General features: G+C 42.4%; 1 protein-coding gene across 3 annotated transcripts in view; it reads right to left on the bottom strand.

Annotated features, from left to right (window-relative positions):
• Positions 1–5,586: 5,586 nt before the first annotated feature.
• LOC103371489 (microtubule-associated serine/threonine-protein kinase 3-like) overlaps positions 5,587–23,233 on the bottom strand; it is a 46,091-nt gene continuing 28,444 nt past the window's right edge. For 2 of the 3 annotated variants that reach the window (XM_008300836.1, XM_008300835.1), the window contains 10 exons: positions 22,747–22,869; positions 21,524–21,633; positions 20,733–20,854; positions 17,918–18,132; positions 16,934–17,137; positions 16,245–16,471; positions 14,728–14,850; positions 14,260–14,396; positions 11,815–11,999; positions 5,587–11,715 (listed from right to left, as the gene is read on the bottom strand). In XM_008300836.1, coding sequence (XP_008299058.1) covers positions 7,973–11,715; positions 11,815–11,999; positions 14,260–14,396; positions 14,728–14,850; positions 16,245–16,471; positions 16,934–17,137; positions 17,918–18,132; positions 20,733–20,854; positions 21,524–21,633; positions 22,747–22,869 — 5,189 coding nt within the window. In that variant the 3' untranslated portion in view covers positions 5,587–7,972. Of the gene's footprint in view, positions 11,716–11,814; positions 12,000–14,229; positions 14,397–14,715; positions 14,851–16,244; positions 16,472–16,933; positions 17,138–17,917; positions 18,133–20,732; positions 20,855–21,523; positions 21,634–22,746; positions 22,870–23,233 lie in introns of all 3 variants that reach the window. The other variant, XM_008300834.1, reaches the window with a different exon arrangement.

The raw sequence follows: 23,233 nt of genomic DNA on the forward strand, positions 1-23,233 counted from the left end.
GAAGCAAAAAGTAATGTGACTGGAGATGCTTATCATGCATTCAAACCACAACTTTGCAGGTAATTTGGATTCATGAGTTCCTTATTTCCTGCCGCACACTGAGCCCACACCTAAAAACCAAACAGTGACATCAGCGGCCTGTTTATAGAATCAATGCAAGTCAAGCTATGGTCACAGAACCGAGCGGCACGAGCACACAAACTAAATAAAGACAATACACAAAAGCTATACGTTGTGTGTCTGAGCTCACAGTTGTTCGTACGCCCAACGTTTAGCAGCATCACACAGGAACCACCATCCAGTCGTACATCATCCTCTCATTTCACTGTAACTACACAGGAGGGTTTTCATCATCGTGCTCTTTGTATTTTGCCACACAGGGAGACTTTCTAGTCACAGATTTGTATTTTTTTTAACCGAGTGTCTCATTGCAGCCACGCAAACTGTTTATTTATTGAATTGTTGCAACACAAGCATCTCCATGAGTTCTGAAAATAATATTCTTTTATTGGTATTCCGCCCTGGTGGTAACCCCCATATTGTGTACTTTTCACTCGCCCACGCTCAACCAGACGCCACCCACCACCACACACACACACACACACACACACAAACGCTCACTTTTCCTTGTGTCTACATTGCATCATTCGTATGACTTCGCAGAAACGACTGCATGGACACGCTGAAATATGTTACAGCAGCATATAAGTCACATGACAAACTGGTTGAGCACGGGACAGACGTGACAGTTTGAACTGTTGCATAATACTCAAGAATGTTTTTGCCGCTGGGCCGCTTCTTGAAAAGTACTTCACGATCCAAAGCGGCTGAGATACTTTTATATTTGCAGGATTGTATGTCACACAATCTGGGCGGGGCAGTTGTAACGAGCAGAGTCAATAAAGTGGAAGTCGGAAGAGGTGAAAACGCACCGTGATTAAAATGCAATTCAGAGTCCAGCAGAGAGAGAGAAACCGTAAGGAATGCAGTGTTTTCTAACAGAAGCCACACTTTTTAAGTTTTTCTAACGTGAGAGCGAACCCACTCCTACACAATAAGCTCACTCCTCCCTGTGTGCGTGATGGCCCAGTGGCTGAGCTCGGCCAGAAGCCATTAGTTGCAACATGAGATATGAGAGCTGGGCTGGAGTTTTGGCTTCTCACCAAGTCACAGAGTGTACTCGAACAAATTCCAGCAACAAAGTTAATACGGGCCAGAATGGATTTATCTCTGCGTGTCTCAGATTGCATGTGCCTTCAGGAACAAGCAATCTTCCCACCACTGTTTTCTTTTTTTTTATAAGGGTCACATTTCCATTTTATTGAGTCAATGACTGCAAACTGCAGCAGGAGAATCAAATGCTTATAACTGTTTGTACCGGTCTGTCTACATACACAACTCAGCCACAGTCCTCTCTGTGCTGCCAGAGGAAAGCTCTGGACGCACAGTTCCTCCGGGTGCCACCGGGCCGGTTGGCAGCGAGTCCTTTGGGTCCTGTGGGATGTCGGGTGGGGTTTCTGTGCATGGTGCTTGGTTTGGTGCATTCCGCAGATGCTGGATCAGTTTTGGATCTGGAGACTGTGTCAACATCTTTGGCTCGTTGTCATGTTCCTCGAGCTGATCCTGAGCTGTTTACGTGGTGTGTGGGGTTGGTTTGTCCCACACGGGGAGGCTGCTGCTGGTGGGGAATGCCATTTCTTGTTCAGACCGGCTGTTGTTTGTCTGCAACCATAACTTTCCACCGCAAGAACTTTTGTAGTGTTTCAGGGTGGCCTGAACCTTTCTGCAGCGCACGAGAACCTTCCCTTAGAATCTTTTTGACCACATTTTTTGAGGTGGAAAAGAGCAACTAATAATGAAAAACTCCTGTTTAGGGCTTCATTTGCGACTTTGGAAAAATCAACAAGTGGCACTTCTTCTGCCTTCTTGACGGCCTCCTTGAGTTGCTGTCTACTCCTTTCTCACGTCATCATCAACAACCATCATAATTGTACCATATTTTATTTGATTCTATTTATCTTTTTGTATTTTTTAATTCACAGTATCCATTATATGGCTCTATAGTGTATATATAGTGTGTGTGTGTATGTGTGTGTGTGTGTGTGTGTGTAGCTCTATTGTATTACATTTCTCAGCTCTTCCTATTTATAGTTTATTTGTTCTCTTTTCTTCCTCTCACTTTTTCGTACTCTTTCCTGTGTCTATACTGCTGCAACAATGTTACTGTCCCCATTGGTGGTGAAAAATGAAGTGCAATCTAATCTAATCTAATCTAATCTAGTCTCATCTAATCTAGTCTCATCTAATCTAAACTAATTTAATCTAAACAATGTAAATTTACTATACGATATAATAACTATATAGGCGATCATAACAAATTCTCCTTTGTTCTATTTCCTACATGCTCATAGAACTGGAGGTACTATTTGTCATTGTTTTGGTGCACTCACAGTTGAATGCTAATTAGCAGATGTTAGCATGTTAAAGTAATATAATGTGGTAAACATGATAAACACTATAATTGAGACACAATAGTTTGTTAACACTATCATTGTGAGCATGTTAGCATGCTAATACACTAAACTGTGACACTAAACAATAGCATGTTAGCACCACAGTGAATGCTAACATGTTAGCATGCTAATGCACTAAATCCAGATGTAGAACATGCTAAACTTTAAACAGGACCTGCTTAACATCAGCATGTTAGCATTGCCATTATGAACACGTTAGCAGGCTAACAGGCTAATGTGGTGACAAGGTAAACCTGCTAAACAACAGCCAGTTAGCACTGTCACTGTGAAGCATTTCTATTTTTACTAAATTAATATGGTGAATATGATAAACATGATACCAGATAAACAACAGTTTATTTTTGTATTGTATATTAGCATGTCAATAGCTTTGCTAATATGCTATAAAGGACAACCATTAGATTTTCTAAACAACAGCATATTAGCATGCTAATACATTAAACTAAGGTGATGGTCGTGGTAAACATTATACCTACTTAACAACAGCATGCTAGTATTGTGCATTAGCATGCTAACACAATAAACTAAGTCAGTGAGCATTGTAAATATTACACCTGCTAAACATTAGCATGTTTGCCTGCTGATATTTAGCTGAAAGCACTGCTGTGTCTAAATACACACATCAGAGAACTGCTAGCCCTGATGTGGATTGTTAACCTTGTTTTTCACTTAGCATTTCACTCTCTACAATGTACACGTGTGTCTGCGTGCACACATATGTGCTCCCCCATCCTTTTAACTCCACACCCTATCGATAACAATGCACATGGCTGCTCACATCATTAGTATTGATCAGTCTCTGTAGAATGGATTAGGGACGAGCCGGCCTCCTGCTTCTGGAATCAGCCAGATGTACATATACGTTTTATAAACCTCACAATCCATTAAATAACAGACCATTTGTTTTATTTTTAAGTGGGTGTACGAGAATGGAGGGTGAAGCAGAATAGTGGAGTAAAATATGGGAGATGGTTTATATTGAGAAGACTTTGTTTTGCATCCTTATAACACCTAAATATACTGACCTGCTTTATAGACGTGGAAAAGACGGAATTATTTTTCTCTGTGACATGATTTTAAAACATCCAGACAGGAATCTCTTGCAGGGTGGAAACTTCCACACTTGAAACCAGTTAAGATTAAGCACACAGCCAATGAATGCTAATAAATGAGTTAACATAATGTTCTTTTTTTGCCCAGTAGAAGCTGCTGCAACACCCCCTCTCTCCCAACGGGATTCTCAAAACATAAGAGGATTTCCCCCCCCCCATTCATTCCTCTAATTATTATTTTTGCTGAGTAATCAGCGTGTGTGGACACTGATCCATCTGTACCATTAATAATGTATGAGGAGACAGTTACTGAAGATCAACAGGGATTTACAGTATTTCTGTGTCAGGAAGAGAGGCCTAATGTGCTCTGGGTATTTCTCTCCCTCATCTGATCAAACCAAATATGCTGCTTCAACCCACAGATAATATCAAGACATAATATCTGGAACTTCATATTTGATGGATGATGGGAGAAATGCAGATTAATGCCCTTTATGTGACTGCTTAGAGTTCGCAATCTGTATAAAAGAAGAAAGTTTAAATCCATCCATTTTCTAGTGCTTACCCAGGTCGTGGGGGTAAGCTGTTCAATCCACAATGCACAGGACCCCTATGGCCTCTGCTGCAATTGGTGGGTTCACTAGAGCCTGACCGAGCACGTGGATGAAGACCACGGCCACCAGGTGCTCACCGACAAGCCACCTCAATCCGGGCCTGGCTCCAGGTCAGGGTCCCAGTGCACCCACTCAGGGCAAGACATCTTGGTTCTTTGATTTTCTTCCTATAGGAGTCTTTGGAATCACTCATAGCCTCACCGCTCACACACAACCAGTTTACCTTGGGAGACCCTACCAGTCACAATTACCCCTGACAACACAGTTCCTAGATTAGTCGGTGAGGTGGCGATTCACGAGGGGGAGAAAGGTTAAACACGCAGCTTTATCAGGCTCTTCAGAGGAGAGGCTTTCTGTACATTACACTACACTTCATTTGTCCTCTGTATCTCTACGTTGCGTAACAGAGGACGTACTTCAGCAGTGTTCCCCCGCCCGCCACACATGTAGAAAGCTACTGCCCCCTACTGATGCTGCATCAGATATCATAGCTCTGTGCAGACTTCTTTGTTCGCCATGTCAGTGTACATTTAAAGAACACAGAGGATTGCTCCCTTTACATGAACATGTCTTTTCTTAAAAAGTCTTGTTTTCTTTGTTTAAAAAAACAAACAAAACAAAACAAACAAACAAACAAACAAAAAAACTGGATGACCTCAGATTAAGTTTATGGTCTGCATGGACACAATGGCTTAAAAAAAAAATAAAAAATTAAAATGTCTGTAATTTCTAGATATTTCTTAGGTGCTTTCCTGGAAAGGCAACAGCTGTAGAAAAACAGTAATGTAATCCAAGTAGATATTAAATATTTATTTACTATTTATTTATCTTGGAAATCTAATATGTTGAAACGTGTTCAGTATTTAATTTTTGCTTGAAATCTATTGGTTAACGCCAGCAATTAACACAATGAGCAAAACAGACAAACTGGAGATATATATTTTTATATAGATATATAGTTTTTATATTAATATTTGATTTTTACAGACCTATTAAACAAAAAACAAAGAATTTCCAGTCTTGCATGGTGAACAATGTTTTAATCTGACCAGAATTAGGACAGACAGTCTTTGAAGGTGATGTTGTTGCAGCGGTGCTACTGTAAAATATTGAAGGGACACACTTTTGCTTCAGAAATGTTCGTATTGTAATACTTAACATTGCACACTTTAGGAAAAGCTGAGCTTCACTGAGAACTGCCTTTCTGGCACAGTGTCCAATGGGAGTAACTCAGGAATTTTTAAACCCTTACACATGGTGCTTTTGAGAACAATACATGTGAATAAGTGCTGCCCTGTATTTCCAATATTATTACTCTGAGTAAAAAATAATTTTGGTGTTTTTTTGTATGTGAGAAGAAACAAAAGAAAAAAAAAATAAAACAAATAATTTATAATTCCATTTTATTTTCAGTATTACGCAACATTAGAAGTATAAATATCTGTTTTAATATACAACATCTATGACATCCATAGAGCTTTCCTTGGGCAAAATACAAAACTCAAAACACTTTTATTGCACATATTCTAAAAGACAAACCATCGTAAGCAAGTTCATCTAATACTAGTTTTGCACAGAGGAAGAAAGAAAATGAACTGAAAAGACAAGCAGACAAAGAAGAACCTGACGTATGTAAAGACATTATTACTGCACAAACAAATGTTCTTATTAAACATCATCCTGGTGGCGAGGGAGCAGAGTCTCACACGACTAGAAACAACATCATCTGTGACACAGAACATAGATTTGGCAAATCAACAATATACAAAATATACATCCATGATGCTTTGTAAACAAACATTGAATGTGCTTTGAGGATTTAAATGTCTTTCGTCACAGGAAATAAAACGCATGTGTGGGGGGGGGGAGGGGGGAGGGGGGGTTTACACGGTTTGATAAATTCATTCAAATCAAAAGTGTTGGATTCATAAACCACTTTCAGTTTCAGATCCTCCTTTACTCACCATCTGAACTGAATATTGGCAAACATTAAGGTGCATTTGTTCTCTCACAATACATTAGCAATACATTTACAATATCTAATGCAGGTAAACATCAGATTCTTAGAACATTAAAATCTCTGCTGTCAATCTTGTGTTTCGCTTTCATTCGTAGATACAGGAACATTTAGATATATGCTGTGTCAGGTTAAATGAAGTGTTTTCTCTTCAACATATATGTAGTAGACAAGATTATTGTTTCTTTTTTTTTCATTTTTTTATAGCCAGCACAACGGAGCAAATACTACTAGTGTCCTAGGCTACTTTCTGGTCGTCGTTTAGGGTTTTGCAATTTAAAGGCATCTACAGTAAAGAAACGTGTGTCGGTGTGTGTAAGTAGCAAGAAGTGAGTGTGGATATATGACAGCCTCTATGTATAGTACCAAGTATTTGCACACCAACATCAAATTCATGTTGTGGACAAACAATCAGGATTCCTCGTCAAATCTTTGCCCAGGTGAAGCTTTGAGCTGATCGCTGCTCGTTCCGAGTTCCAAACACAAACACATGACTGCAACAACAGCTCGTCTTCCTCACATGATTGATCATACATCACGGTGTGGACACAACCCGACAGGACGCCTTTTAGAAATCTACTGCAGTAATTACCGGCTGGTTCAGCTCGTTAATCAAACACGATATTCTGGATTTCACACAGTCGTCGTTCTACTTAGCCGCCGTCAACGATAAAGACATTCTTGGGAAACGCTGACAGCCCTCACAGTTTTGTTATGTAATGCTACATTTTTTTTTTTGTTTTTTTCTTAGAAATAGCCCAGTTACCCCCTCATGCCTTCTCGCCTCTCTTCAAGTTAATTTTGGAACATGTGGAAACATGTTAAAAGTCACAAAGAAGAGGACACCTTTGATGAGATACGTCGCAGTAGCTTACTTTAGACCACACAAGCAGAACGTGACACTCTTAATATCGAGCATACAAACATGACACTGCAAAATCTATACATATAATACAAACAACAATCATGTAAGCCCATGAATCCCCGTTGTACAATGTCATCATATTTACACCATATTGCATAAAAATCAAAAATATATGTACAGATGTCAGAGGAATGTGAATAAACACCACGTCTTGCTAAGAACAGCAAGTTTTATTTCCCATAAATCTAAGGCCCCTTCACTAATTTATGATTTCTAGAACCAAAGTATGATTCTGTAATTGTTTTTAAATTCTATTTTAGGTGAAAAGCACAGGACATAGTGCGTTTCCTCTGTGTACCACTGCGAGAAACCCAACAGAAAAGCAATCTGATCATACTGTACAGAAACAATACAACAGTTGCTAAGTTGCTGAGCAGAGCTGTGTGGTCTACTGCATTAAAAGACTTCGACATCAGGTCCTCCGAGTCTAGAAGTAAGAGTGCAATTCAAAAATCGTTTATGGCACTGACTGTACAGTACATCGCCACCTCTGTAAGGCTCCTCCCTATTGCCCCTGACATACTGATTGCACAAAGCATTCTGCGATGAACACAAAGAAAATCGTCCAAACATTCACTTAATGTAAAACAGGAGAAAATGATCAGCACACGGTTGCCTACATTCAGACCTAGAAACATCGATGTAAATAATCTTATGAAACACACACGCACACACCTTCCTCTACATCAGCATGTAACAGCTTTCCCGGTCCTCTAACAAAAAAAACAACAACAACAAAAAAAAGAAGGCATGATGATGCTCGCACAAATCATTTCTAACGTTTTATTACACCTCTGAAGCGGTAATGTTGGCTGCTATTTTCCCTCTTGTTACTTTTTGTTGCTGGAACTACGAGGCGACTCCTTCTGCTGCTTGCACCTGCTGGTGTCTTTGTCTGAGCTGTCTTTGAGAGCAGAGGGAGAAGCCCTGGATGTGTCCCTTTTTGTGTTTTTCTGTGCAGACGTGACCTCTTGAGCCGGTTCTTTTTTCTTCCTCTCGGCTGGCTCTTTCCGGCCGGAGGGCGTCTGCTTGTCAGGGGTGGTGGTGGTTCTGGTTTCTGGGGCCCTGTGGCTGTCCGATTTGAGTGCTTCGGACTTGGGGCTGTCCTTGGACACCTTGACTACGGATTCGCAGCTGGAGACTTTGCCTGAGGCGGCTCCGCTGCTCGGTGAATGCGTTTCTTTTTTCACCGCAGGTTTCGGCAGCACTGGGGGGGGATCGGGTTGAGAGGAAACTTGTGATGCTGGCGGAGTCTCCTTCCTGAGCTGCTGCTGAGGTGAAGCAACGTCTTTTGGTTTCGAGTCACGATGGTCTTTAAGGACTGCCGCTTGGTTTTTGGGTGAGGAGTCTTTAGGTTTGGCATCAAGACTCTGTTTAATAACTGGTGTTGGAGCTACAGCCGGCTTTAGAGTTGACGATGTGACAGATTTAGGAGGGACAGATTTTGGCTTTGAGTCTGTGCTGTCTTTTACTGCATGAGTTGAAATTGCTACAGAACCTTTGGGCTGGGTTTTGCTTTGCTTCACGTCAGCATTAGTGGGCGAATGTGTCGGCTGCCCAGATTCTTGGTGCTTTATGTCAGCTCCAGCCGATGGCGGCGGGGCTTCTTTCCGTTTAGCGTCATGGGTTGATTGAACGTTTGAAGTTGTTGCGTGCGCCGATTCCTTGGGCTGGTCTCTCTGTTTTGAATTTGGACTGCCCTTGACGACGGGGACGGGAGGAGCTGTGCTGTGAGATTTCACTTCTAGTGTTTTTGTCTCCTTGTCTGACCTCGCTGACGTGGGTGGTGCAGGTTGTGGATCAGGCCTTGACTTACTCTTGGGACTCACAACATTTTCATTTGTAGCTGCTGAAGCTGAACTTTTCAGTTTAGCTGAAGGGACCACAGTGTCTTCTTTCGTGTTGATAACAGTGTCTTCTTTCTTAGACGTGCAAATTTCTGAATCAGAAGACTTGTGTTGTGCTTTTACAGCTGGATAGCTTTTTGACAGCTGCTCTGAATCTTTCACATTGCCTGTATTCTTTGTCTTTGGTGATATGGGAACGTCTTTACTCTGCAGCAATATGCTGCTGTCCTCTATTGCACCAGCAGACACAGTGTTATCCTTTTTGTTCACGCTCAGTGTGACTTCTGTGATGATATTTAATGATGTGCTCTTTGTAGAAACTTCTCTCTGCTGCTCCACTTTTGCAACCGTAGCACATGTGTTGATTTCCTTCTTGCTGCCTGGATCTCTGTTAGATTGCACATTGTCCTTACTAACAGATGTTTCACAGCAGTCCTGCCGTTCGGATTTCAAGCTGCTGGATTTATTGTCACGTATGGAGCCAACTGCTGATGCTGTGATAGAAACTTGGGGTTGTGTATTTGCAGAACAGATGTTTAACTGTTGCTGTTTTGAAAACACATTCTCTGGAACCTGTGCAGAGTCTTTCTGTGCATTCACCTTAGAAACAGACGTCACGTTTGAGTTCTGTGCGGCAGCTTTTCTTTTCTCACAGCTCTGAAGCTGACCTGTATCCAAACCAGAGTTTACACTTGGCCTCGGTGCTACAGGTAATGGCTCGTTGGCAGCTGCAGCTGGACGCTCTACTTGTGTAGGTGCAGGGAAGGTTTTTATGTCATCTTCCAGCTTTGCTGAAGTCAAAGAGACTACTGTCTTGGAGCTGTCAGTGCTCTGTGATGTAGTGCTTGGTGTGACATCCTGTTGCTCCACTTCATCCTCCTGATCTTCGTTGCTCACTTCCCGTATGGAGGGTGTTTTTCCACATGAGGAGAAGTGTGAGCTGTGCCGAGGGCCTCTGTGGTCGTGAGCCAGTGATGAACTTGCTTTCACGCCCGTCCGGCTCTCTGGTTTAAATGTTGAGGCCTCCACTTTGCTGGTTGAGCCCTTTAATGACTCTCCTCCGAGTCTATCTTGTGTTTTCTCACCACTTGCACTGGTTTTAATTTCTGTGGCTGCATTTTTTGGCTGCTCTTTGGAGATGTTATTTAGAGAAGAAACAGCTTCAGGGTTTAGGGAATAAGTCAGGGGGCTCTTTATCTTGTCTGTAGCCTTTAGCTGGGGGATGGTTATCTGTCTCTCAGTGGGGCTCTGGAGCCAAACTGGACTCACAGACACAGTGTCGCTTGTGTTCTCTGCCATTTTGGACAAGCAAGTTTCTGTTTTGGAGACTCGGGGCCCTGAGAGCAGACCGATATCCAGGGTGCCCTCCAGAGGTTTCAGGGAGGAGACATGGCGTCCTTCAAGTTTATATTCTGATGATGTCTTTCTGAGCGGAGACTCTGCAGCGGAGATGAGCTGGAGTTTCTCCACAGCGCTCTCTCCTCTCCCAGAGAACAGCTTGGGGGCCAGACCCTCAGGGCTGGAGTGAACGCTCCCCAGTCCTGCCTTGATGTGTTCATGGGTGATGGCCGTGTCCAGCTGGAGGCTCTTCGACCTGGTGGAGCCGAAGTGCAGGTTCTCGTGGAGGCCAGAGGACAGCCGACACATGCAGTCTTCTCTCTCTTCGAACGACAGCCTCTTTCTAGTGAACTCGATGCTGGGAGCTTTGAAGTCCAACCTGTCTGGCTTCATGTTGTCCTTCCCCTGCCGTGAGTGCTGCCACTCTGGGTGGATGGAGCAGAGAGCAGATCGGAGTCCTCCTTCACTTTCGCCGCTGCCACCTGAAGGTTCAGCGATGCCCTCAGACGCACGTGTGGTCAGTTTTTTATACAAGACATCTTTAAGTGTTGTGCTAACAGCTTTGACCTCTAAGGGGCTGGACTCTGGGCTGCTCTGGGGTTTGTTTTGGTTTCGGATCAGAAAGCCTTCATCCCTGTCATCGCCACACAAAGACGATGAGTCAGCGTCATGCAGGGCGTCTTGCTTCTGCAGAGACTCCCTCCTCTCTGACCAGTCCTGTCTCTTTACCACCATCTTGGACTTCAGTTTTTCTTTGTCGAGCTCCTCAATAGACTCCTGCCGGCCCATCTTGCGACTGATGGGCCTCTTTAAGCAGCCCTGCTCGACCGGTCGTACGCGGGTGATTGCCAGCGGCTCGCAGGCTGATTCATCCACACTCTGCAGGACGGTGTAATCCCGCTCACCGGCCCTCAGCTCCTCATCCTGCACCTCCTCCTGGGTCACTTCCAAGCTGTGTTTTCTGGAGCACAGGTGCTTCTTATCTCCTGTGTAAGAGGGGGACAGCTTCTCTTCAGACTGCACACGTTTCAGGAGGGGAGAACGAGGCGGCTCAGCACTTTTGGGGCGGACAATGTGGCGCACAATTGTGGGTGGGGAATGTATCTTGGCTGGGAAAGCTTGCGTAGTCTTGGAAATTGCGACCGAGTGTCCACTGAGGAGGGGAGAGGGTGAGCGCTGAGGAGATGTCGGCTGAGGGGTAGGTGAAGGTGTGCGGGCCAAAGGAGAGAGGGGAATGCTGCCGGCGGACTTGCGACGCCCCTGTCGGAGCCTTTGACCGGGCAGTTTGGGGCCGAGGCCGTGCAGGGTGCTGGGACGGATGTGGCCTGAGCCTGCAGGGGAGTTTGGAGCGCTGGAGCTGGGAGAGCTGCTCTGGGAAGAGTTCCCTCCTGCAATTCATGAGCACAAAAAAAAAAGAACAGAAATGGGTCATTACTCAGAATATAAATACAATTCAAGCTATCATCAAAACAAGATAAAATCTCCACCTGACTGGGTGAAATCTGGAGCGGGGCGGAAGGCGGCGGTAGGGGAACGAGGGGAGAGACTGTGGGTGGGGGAGCCAGGGAGACTCTCACCAGATGACAGGGAGTGGTTGAGAGACGAGAAACTGCGACTCGTGTGCAGAAGAGGGGAAGGCTGCATGGCAAAACGTCTGAAAAGGGAGCGCCGCCTGCAAAACAGAAACAGAGATGAAGAAAAAAGGAATCAGTCCACTGTGACATTCCGGGCTTATGACACCTTGTTAAATAAATGTAAATAAATAACACAGCAAACATGGACAATACTAAAGATGTGCAGATGTAACTTCCAGGTTCTCCTTTAACATATAAATATAACCTTTGAAGGAATGTTGTCATTACACAAATAAAAATCACAAAAATTACACCTTTTAACAGAGCCAGAAACTGTAAAAAGAAAAAAGAAAAGAATAGAAAGAATAAGCGGATTTTCTACTCTCAGACAGTCGCTGATCTGAGCATCTGTCATCTGTTGTTCTGTTGAAAAAATGATCTAAATCTCAGCTTAAAACCATGATATTTCATCAAAGTCACTGTAATCTAAGCTGTGATGAGCTTTAACCTATGAATGAATCAACTAAAACAAACAGTCGCGTGACAGAAATTACGATACTTTTCTGCTGACTTTGCTGAACTGTGTTTTCAGATATGGAAACAGATCTAGTGGCATTGTTCGTAGCAAAAAACATACAGCATGTAGAGTCCTTGTCCCAGCATTGGCAACAACTATGGGGCACTTGAAAAAATGTTGTATATGTTAATTCCAGGTTTTTCATTTTTGTAAAATATACAATTAATAAATTTTTGAGTTCTCTACTTCTATTCATGGTTGTGCTGTTTCCATAGAGGTGCAAAAGGAGTGTGAAAAATGTGACAGGTGTAAAAAAAAAAAATGCCCAGAAACTGCTGGGAGTTCAGAGGGTTAGCTGTTTTAAGATGCAAAACAACCCACTGATCCTTTAGGGTTATGACTCTCACATTTAAATATTCCCTGAGCGTCGTCTGTCTGCCCTCTAGAGGCCAGCAGGAAACTTAGTGATGCTCCCCGCAGGAAATGAGATCATTCACTTACCCAGATTTCCTGCAGAGCTGCAGAAACAAAACTTCTGTGCTAACAGAAAGAAGTATAAGGGCAGGAATTCTCCCCTGAGCTCCTCATTAGCTTTTAGGGAGTTAGTGTAGAAACTAGGACCAGACTTTGGGTAGTGAGTCCTATATTAGTACAAAGTTCTGACCTTTTCCATACCTGTAACTCCCTTATTATCTACGTTATACGTTATGTGCTTTGTGGAGGTGTATGTTGAAAAAATAAATATGGATATATAAAAATATATGGATATGGATAAAAATTAAGTATCGCAGTAATGAAGTTTTAAGCAGTTTTTAAATTGTTATGTTGTCAACGATTACAACTCCTCATGTGAAGCATCTTCCTAATATCTTATTATATATATATTATTATTATTACCATGTAGTAAAGTTGTAATGTAACCATATACATTTATGTGTACACAGGTGAAAAGTAGGTAAGTAGATTTACTTGAGTACAATTCTGAGGTACTTGTACTTGACTCGAGTTTTTCCATTTCAGACTACTTTATACTTCCACTTTTCCTTTCAGAGAGAACTATTTTACTCTATATGATTTAAAACATGTAGTTACTAGTTATTTTTGAGGTGAACATTTCATACAACAAGCTTTTAAAATGCAACACATTTTTAAATATCAAACCAGCGGTACTCCTAACACAAAGCAGTGTGTAGTCGAGGTCACATTTCAGATGTCTATGAGTTCTTAACAGCTCCACCAAACAGGGATTTTTCCCTCTGAACTTCTCACATGGTTTAATTTCAATGAATGCTCACATGATCCATTATCTCAGCAAAAATCAAAGATGAGAGAAAAACTGGAAACAGATTTTTGTATCAGATTTTTCTCTTCTTCTTTCCTTCTGATCAGATTTACTTTCATCCTTTTTATTGCTACTAATACTTGTGTACTCTAAGTAATATAGGACTTTTCCTGCAGGGCACTGACTTGTACTGTAGTTTTTTTTTTAACACTGCTGTGTCAGTCCTTACAGTGAAGTAAACATATGACTACTTCTTCCTCTATGCCATGTATTAATTCATTCTCTCTCACGACATTTGAGCGCTGACAGGGCCACAAAAAGAAGCTGAAATCTCTGGAAGGTCAAAGTAATGTGTGTTTCCATAAGATTGAACCCATTTTTGTACAGCTTTAAACATTATTGTTCATACATATGGTTACAGCAATCTCACACCAGGTTAACAGTCATAAGTTCTATAAGTACAACCACTGAAATGTTTACAGACAGTACAGCATATAAATGCTAAATAAGAGGTTTAAAATAAACTCACATCATATTAGTTTCTTTGGAAGATTTGTACCTTTCTGGTGTCTTCTCCTTCTTGGGCTTTTTGCCACATCGGACCATCTTGCTCCTGTAGCTGTTCCTCCTGGCGGGACCCGTTTTTATAGAAGTGTTTTCAAAGGGGGTGGTGGAAATGGCCACTTTGCTGCCACTCTGAAAAGGAAGGACAAAACATACTTAAATATATATACAAATATATATATAGAGAGAACATGTTTAAAAGCCCAAAATACTGTCTATGCTGATATCACTGTGGTTTATACAAATCCTTCCAAAAATCTAAATCAAGATCAGATTGCAAGACTGTTTCATTTATTTTTACTTTGATTGCAGCCGGGGTTCATGTTAATACCAATTCTGGAATACAAGCTTTACTTTTTCCACTTTTAACATTTGCACTGTTAAGTTGCTGATGTTTACTGAATGTGAAACTAAAGCATAAAGATTTAAGAATGTTTAAAGATGAACACACTTTGTTGGGTACCTTCAGCAGGAGCTCCACCACCTCGGTGTGGACGAGGCCGTGGACTGGTTCTCCGTTCACATGAGTGATGAGGTCTCCAGCTTTGAGTCCAGCTTTATGTGCAGGTCCGCCGTCTTCTACATTCTGATCAACAGACACAAGAGAGACAGTCTTCATTATTATCCCATGAACTAACTGGTAATTCATTTACTGGACAGCTTGATGATGGAATGATAGATGTGGCAAAGACACAGAAGTGGAAAAGAGGCATTTAGTTACTGCGTAGTTGTCACATTTCACACACTTTTTGCTGGCATCCAGCAAAAATACAAGGAAAAGGACACAAACTCTGCAGTCCTCTGGTTTAGAGCTGCAACTACACATTATATTCCTGATTCATTAGCCCGCTGAACTCCAAGCAGTTTCTGGGTGATTTTAGTTCCAGTCACATTGTTACCTACTGTTTTCACTGCAATACAAAAGTTCTGTATCGTTACAGAAACAGCACAATTATGGCTGGAAGCAGAGAGAACTTTAAAATGTCTTTTGTGCTGTGTGACACAGTTGCAATTACATAAATCATAAAAAAGAAAAACTAAAGATTTTTTTTATCATTTAATTACAAAAATTGAAAAAAACTTGAATAAACATATAAAACATGTTTTTAGCTGTCACCAGTTACTAATGGTGGTTTTACATTCTATAGATGTTTTACTGCTTATACCAGTCTTCTATCTGCCCTGTGTAAACACAGCCTCCAGTTCAGTCTGTTCAGCTGAACAGTACGTGAAGTTTTGCCACGTGACCTTTTTTCTGTTTTGACAGAATCTAGTTAGAGCAAAGGGTGGATTTACTTTTTGAGAATCTTTGAATGAGACATCTGAAATATCACTGTTTTAAGCTTGCACTTGGTTAGGTTTCCCAGCTGAATAGCATGCCACAGATTAATAGATCCGGGACCATCAGAAAGCTGAAAATGCAACAGCTCTTTGTGTTTTTACAGTTTCTGGCCCTGGTAATGGTGGAATTTTGGTGTTTTTTTTTGTTTTTTGTTTTTTAAAGATGAAATGTCGTTCAAATTCAGCACTGAGATCTGAGGTTAAGAGGGTTAATTTATTCTGCTGATTATTTTTCTGGTTTAATTCCTTAGAACAGTGAAGAAAAAAAAAGCCTTTCACAGTTTCCTCAGTCCATCTTCAGTTTGCTTGTTTTGTCCAATCAACGACTGAAAGTATAAAGATATTTCTTTGAATGTTGAATACGACAACAAAAACAGCTTGAACCACACAGAAATGTGTGTGTGGGAGAGTGAGTTTGAATTAATCAATAAACGATCCAAATGTTACTCTGTTTTGGGTTCGGTCCACTTGGATACTGAAACCAAGACCTTCCATTTCACTCAGCCTTGGACCTGAATTTGACTCAAAATAACTCAGCAGCTAAAGTTTTGTGTGAAATGCACCAAACAGATGAGTTGTGTGGCTCCTCACTGACTCATAACTGATGACATGTGTGCTCCATGCTGACATAGTCCTTACCCAGACCATGTGGTAGACAGTGTAGATGTCACTGTCACAGGCGTACACCCGGATCGCCCTCAGCGTGAAGCCAAACTTCTTCCCAGAGCTGTGAATGACGACGGGCTGCCGCGGGTTGGTGGTGCAGAGGGAGGAGTCTCGGCTGGGGGAGGAGTCTCTGGAGGACGGGTCTGAGGAGAGGGAGTATGGAGAGAGGGGGCTGGCGAGAGGAGACACCCCGAAGATATCTGGGGAGAAAAAAACAAGAAGGGATGATGACCACCTGAGCAGATTCTTTTATTAAATCAATCAGACTTTAACCGGCCCTCAAGTCAGTGCTGAGGTGTTGCTGTAAAGCTGCGAGCCTGGTTCCAGTCTGCGCCTGCTGTGGGTGAAACTAATAGGATTTTCTCTCCCAGCAGTGGAGACCTCTTGCTCCGGCCCTGCCTGCTTATTTTCCTTGTTAGCTGCTTCTGCTCGGCTATTTGCTCGCAGCCACTCTCTAAAATGGAACTCCCAGCAGGTGTCACGCTGGGCCAATTCTGCACAGATCCACAGTGAGCTTTCATCTCTTTCACATTATTTGTCCAAAGTCCGCGGCTCGCATTGTAATTCCTGACACGTTATTGCTCTAACATGCTGCTTGAAGATCATATTTTTGAATCAACATCAGTATGCTGAAGAGGGTCCGTGTGGTGTCTCTGACTCACCCCCGGGGATCATAAGGGAAAGGGCACCGGTGGACACAGACTTGGGGACTTTCGCCACAGCTCCAGGCTTCTCTGCAGCACTCTCTGGTCGCAGCGTGGAGGTCTGAGGCGCCTGGTCTGTGGTGGACGTGTGACTGGTGCTGTCAGGGCTCTCCACGCCCTCACCTCTGGGTGTCAGCTGGTCCAGATGTTCTGAGAAGCTACCTACATTTCACAAATGATGAGCACATTGTGAGGAACACAGTGGGTATAGCTAGGAAAGACTTGCATTCATGAAACAAAAGTTTGACATTTTGGGAAATATGCTTATTTGCTTTTTAAATAGATGAGAACATTAGTGCCAGTGTCACACTCTGAACCATAAATACAAAGCTGAAGTCAAGGAAGATGAGTAAAAACATGAGTTTGTAGTGAATATATTTTGCTCGAAAATAAGCAGTGTTTTTTTATATAGTTTTCTACTCTAACATGCAATTGTTAAAGACTAATACAAATTTTAATGTCATCAGTTTGCCATTTGGCCTGAAGTTAATAATTTTTGTTCACAAATGTTTATATTGATAAACTATAATTTCATATTTATCATACAGACATGAGTAGAACTGATCCCTGTGTCTGAATCTACACAAGAAAGCAAACAAGCACATTTCCCAAAATGTCAACCTATTTTTTTCAAATTTGTTATCAATATTGTGGCATCTTGACATTATCATCCACACTCATCTTCAGTTCTAACTGAATCAGCCAAAAACAAGTAAAGACATTCAATAATTCCCCCAAAATATCTCCCAAACATCACCATCAAGGTTGTTGTCCAATGCTGACTCAAAAACAAACACAAATAAAGATAATATGTGGAGAGCTTTCTGCCGGTTGTATGTAGCCATTCATTGTTTGAGAAAGCTCAAAAATGTATTAATCGTTTGAAATGAAAACCAGGCACATCTATCATAGCCGTGCACAATGCGACTGTAGACACTGTACCGGAGAGCGTGGCGCCGCTGTGAGTGCTGCCAGGAGTGGTGGCGTCGGGTTCGTCCTGTGGGAGCTCCCCGATGGAGAAGGAGGCCTTGCTGGGGTCACCGAGGCCAGAGGTCTCGTCTCCTTCGCTCTCAGCTGAGATGGCAAACTTTGGTAGCAAACTGGGGCGAGGGCCCTGATTCAGACTGTCAGTGTCCGTCGAGTGGGACAGCGAGGGCCTGAATCAAAGAGACGACAGAATCTCATGAGAACAGGCTTTCTGGAAAAACCTCATGTTTCAATACATTGCACATATAGGTTTACCCATTGTCATTGTGATGGTTTCATGAGATAGCTGGTGTTACCTTCTTCACACACAACTACCCTCCAGACACAAACTGCATGTAGCCGCACTGCTGATGAATTTAAAAAAGTGAGCCCAAACTTCACTTTGTTCTGTCCCTCATCAGGCTGCTGCAGAGAGCAGCCAGCAGCCGGACAACAACACCACCTCATCAGCTGACCCCGGCAGCTTCGACGCCATTAGGGGACACTTGCAGTCTATGTTAGCTTGAAATAATGTCACGCAGTTTACCGGTACTGAATTAATGACCCGGTCATGTACCGGTAATCATTAACACCAGTACTCGGTACCCATCACTACTCATGAATCAATCAACACACAACAAATGTCAATGTGAGAATTCTGACCATCACATGCTTTAGAGGTGATTGGATAGTTTAGTGCTTCAAAAATGCAGATACATTTCAGCCAAATTATGCAACAGTGAATATTCCTATATTTCCTCACATGCAGTGATTGTGTGGAGCTTTGCTTTGCCTGCACAGGCCTCCAGCAGCGACCAACAGTTCTCTGGAGCTCCTCAGTTAATGTTGTTGTGAAGTTTTCTTTGTGATTTGAGTGAACAAGGTGAGACTCTGCTCACATCTCTTTAGTTTAGTTTATCTGAAGTTAACATATCTTTGTGTATTTTCCAGTTTGTGATTGTTAGATTCTGTTAGTACGGAGTGTATCGTTTTTATGAAGAAAGAGCTGTTTCACCACATTTACTTATGACACTTATTTATGCCATCACTGCCCAAAGAAAAGGGGGCAGTTTGTTGGTTTCGAGGCATTCCTGGTGCTGTCAGCAGAGTTATTTGGGTCACTATCTCTTCAGGTAAGAAAACAATGTGATGATGCAGAGCTCGACAAACAAAATGCTTGAGTATTTATGATTAGAATATTTTATCACTTTGTAAATTATTTTGTAAATTTAAAAGACTGTATAATATCAGTGTTCCCACCAATAGAAGAATCTCTTCAATAGCAGTATTTTCTACTCATGGAGGAATCTGTGCACCATCAATGTTTTGTTTTCCACATTTAATATATTCCGCTGCTTATTTTCTACATTCAGAGAGATCTGCGGATTATCAGAATTTTCTGCATGTAGAAGAATCTGTACAATATTAATGGTACTTTCACTGCTGTGGGATTATCTTATCTATAGGGTTACAGGTTGACTGCTAAGTTCAGTGATGGGTGTGCGTCACATGACAAGTGTTAAAAACAGAGATCTTAGGTGTTCTAGAAAATGAGCCTTAAAATGCTGCTTTCTTAACCTATGCACTGTAGACTAGAGGAATGCCATTACATATCTAGGAAGCTGATGTGTATTTGAAAGTAGGACTTAGAGTTTTTTACAAGGTGTGGAAACCTTGCCTAAGGAGGCATTTATAATAAGCCAATAGGAAAAGCTTTTGGTGTTCACTGTCATGTTAGAAATAAGCCTTCATTCTTGTTCATCTCTTTCAGACACAGAGAGAAACATGCTGGGAAGATTTCCTTTCTCCTCACTGCACAGAAAAAACTTACGGACAACACAGCGAGGGGCTTGTTTTACGACTTGAGGTACTAAGACTCACGCACTATTTCCACAACACTGAATTTCAGTGGCCCTTTGACTAATAATAAAAATACTATTAGACTAACATTACTTGCTGCCTTGTTTCATAGTTCCCCATAAGCTTGAAGCACAGTGAAGAAAGGGACACCCAGTGCAGCGGTGCTTTTGCCTCATGGAATTTAAATTAAACCTCCGAGATTTAATATGGATGAAGATTCAGGAAGTGGAGTTTGTATTTCTCACCTCAGATTTGTTCAGGAGCAGACTTTAGTGCGCTGCTAAGGTGAAATAAGTTTAAGTAGCCTACTTTCTACAACGGATCCCTGTGACTCATGCTCAAACCTCATTTGCTCTCAGAGCTCGAGCCTCAGGGAGAAGGATCGCAGTTGGACCCTTGTTGTTTTTCCACAGTGCGCTGAAATGAAGCTTATGCATAAGTTCAATAAGGAAGATATGTTCTCTTAGATTCTTTCTCTTCCTGCTACACTATTCTCTCACTTTGCCCATGCTATCAAAGTCACTCCACTCTTAATACTAATCCTTACTACAGACATCCAATGATCTGTCTGCCTCCATTTTTTGAAATCACTACAATTCTATCACTGTGCCTCTCGGTACATTCATCCCCCCTGATTCCCCATCTCCACCTCATCTATGTCTCCAGAGCATCGGAGCCAGTCCTCATCAGACAACGTTTCTGCACCACCACCAGCATCGTCACTCCTGCCATTATCTGGGAATCTGCACCTTAATGTTGCTCCCCATCACAGTCTAACCACCAAAATCTTATCAGTTGCATGGTCATGTTTCTGCAATTAACTTTATTTCTCCACTCCATATGATCTCTCCTTATTGAACTAGACTTCATAAGGGTAAAGTTTTAATGAACTCTAGCTCTCATCTTGAATCAGAGGTGGAGGTGTGCATACATTTCAGCAAAGTCTGGCGTCCAGCTGAGAGAGTCGACAGTCAGCGGGCTCTCGCTCTTCTTCTCCTCCGTCTCTCCTTTCTCCTCCAGGTGCCCACGAGACAAATCCAAGCTGCTGTAAACCTGAAAATCAAACAGACAGTGATTCCCTTCATTACATGCAGGCTAGAAATGCAAGAAGTGTGCAGATATTCAAAAGCAGAGTGTAACAAGATATTCTGCACAGATGTTAAGTAAACTGTCATTGCGGCCTTTGATTTATATGTAAGGATTTTTCTGTTACGCACTGACTTCATTGTGTCTTACAAGCATGAAGTTTAGGTGCAGCTGAGGAAAAGGTTGAGTGTAGCTCAATACTTCCTCTGAGACACCCTGCTGCTTCTTGAGACACACTGTAATGCTTTGCTTTGATGTAAGAGGGGAGCATACTGCAATGCAGCACAACAATGACTCCCAGCTTGTATGACTGTATTGTGTATTGTGTCACACATCACCACAAAAGGGGAAAAAAAAACAAAAAACAGATCTGATTTGTAAGCGGAAAATATATGCAAAGCTGAAATCTATGTTTAATACTGTGGGGGTAAAGGGAGAGCAGGAGGGATCCATGTTTTCTAGACACAAATTTACATATGAAATACCAACCGCTCGTTCTCTCTTTCCCATGAGAAAAAGATCAGGACAAATGAGGGCATCGGCTCATTTACATCACTAACGTCTTTGGCAGTAATGATAATGCTTACATGTTAGCTGGAGACTAGGACAGTTTGAGGAGGGAGATTAAAGACACACCTTGGAGAATCGGTGAGAACACGAGGAGAACTGCCGCAGCTCCACGTTGAAGTCTTCATCGTTCGTATCGTCTTCCTCCGTCTCCAGGTGATGGTACCTTTCAGAGCGAGCTGGGGAGGAGGGGAGGTGTACGTTTCAGATGGTTTTAATTGAATTCAGTTATTGCAGATTATTATCACAGCACCAGAAAGTGGGTTAAGTGGCAGAAGATAGATTACAATCACCTTGAAAGTCTGGCTCAGTTTTCACTCCCTAAATTTACAGGTTTTAGCAGAGTCGCTGCATGTCTTAACCGGGCATGTCATATACTGTTATTATGAAACAGGTTAGGTTGCTCATAAAGTGCTAATCTAAATTTGCATCGGATTTGTAGAATACTAGGACAGTGTTTAGGAAAAACAGCTTTCTCAACCCCCAAATTAGCTGCAGTGAGTTCTGTTTGCATGTAACCATGGATGTAACTTGACACTTAAGAAAACATGAAACATATTAATACTGATTGTATCGGGAAAGATCTGAAGAAAAGTTACAAGGAGCATATATTTTCTAAGATTTCCAAGCAGACATACAGACGCTCATCAGCAATGGAAACAACCCAGGTGTGTCAGAAAAGTTCCAGGACTGGTGTCACAAAAGATATATTACAAACCCAAACTACAAACTAGGAGTTTTCTCCTTCAGAAAATCAGCCAGCACGTCTACAAAGAGATCCTGCAGTGTTTGCTTCGTTCAGTGCGCGAGAAGAGGCGAGAGTTGTCGCAGGACAAGTCGTGGCTGCTTCACCATGACAACACATCTGCTCACAATGTCCAGAGCATCCGACAGTTCCTGGTTGCAAAGAATTTGGCCGTGCTGGAGCAACCTCCCTACTCAGTCCACCTGGCTTCTTGGGATTGTTTCCTCTTCTCCAAGCTCAAAGAGGTCATCAAGGGGACCCGTTTTGAAGACATAGATGACATCAAGATGGCTGTGACGATGGAGCTGGATGGACGGATCCTGTTAGAATCCTTCCAGGAGTGCATGGCGACGTGGCAGAGAAGGCTGGGAAAGTGTGCTAGACTCCAGGGGGATTACTTTCAAAAAGGAAAACTGGTAGTTTGTAGTTTGGGTTTGAAATATATCTTTTGTGACACCAGTCCTGAAACTTTTCTGACACACCTCATATACTGTCAAAAACTTCAGTGAATTTTGAGTAAAACTGTTGTGCCTCTTGGATAACTCACTGTCGAAGTAGCTCGTATCATCTTCAGACTCCAGCTGTGGAATAAACTCAGCCTTCTGCCTCAGCAGGCCGTTCCAGTCCAGGTTGTGGAAAAACGGATGCTGCTTCACTTCAGCTGCTCCGCCTGAAGGTGGAACAAAAACAGATGAATTAGAATAAAGTTTTCTGAGCAAATGTGAAAATTGCTTGTGAGAAAAACACACACACAAATCACTGGACACTGACATTCAGCGGTTCGGTTAAACACAGGAGGTGAAGAAACGCTTACGTTACGTTTCCCTTCTCCCTCATGGCTGCCGGCCAAAACCGATATCATGACCATAAATTATGCAGCACAATTTCCTGCCCGTGACCTTTAGAGGAATAGCAGCAGACTTTGTGAATGGCAGCGTGGCGAGGGGAGATGAACAAGGAGGTCCGGCTGTCCTCAAACTGAACCAGCTATGTGCATCGCCCTGATTTAACGCCCTTGTCGCAGGTCACGGTCA

Source organism: Stegastes partitus, unplaced genomic scaffold, assembly GCF_000690725.1.
Source record: "Stegastes partitus isolate 25-593 unplaced genomic scaffold, Stegastes_partitus-1.0.2 Scaffold1595, whole genome shotgun sequence".
In the NCBI taxonomy this organism is placed as follows: domain Eukaryota; kingdom Metazoa; phylum Chordata; class Actinopteri; family Pomacentridae; genus Stegastes; species Stegastes partitus.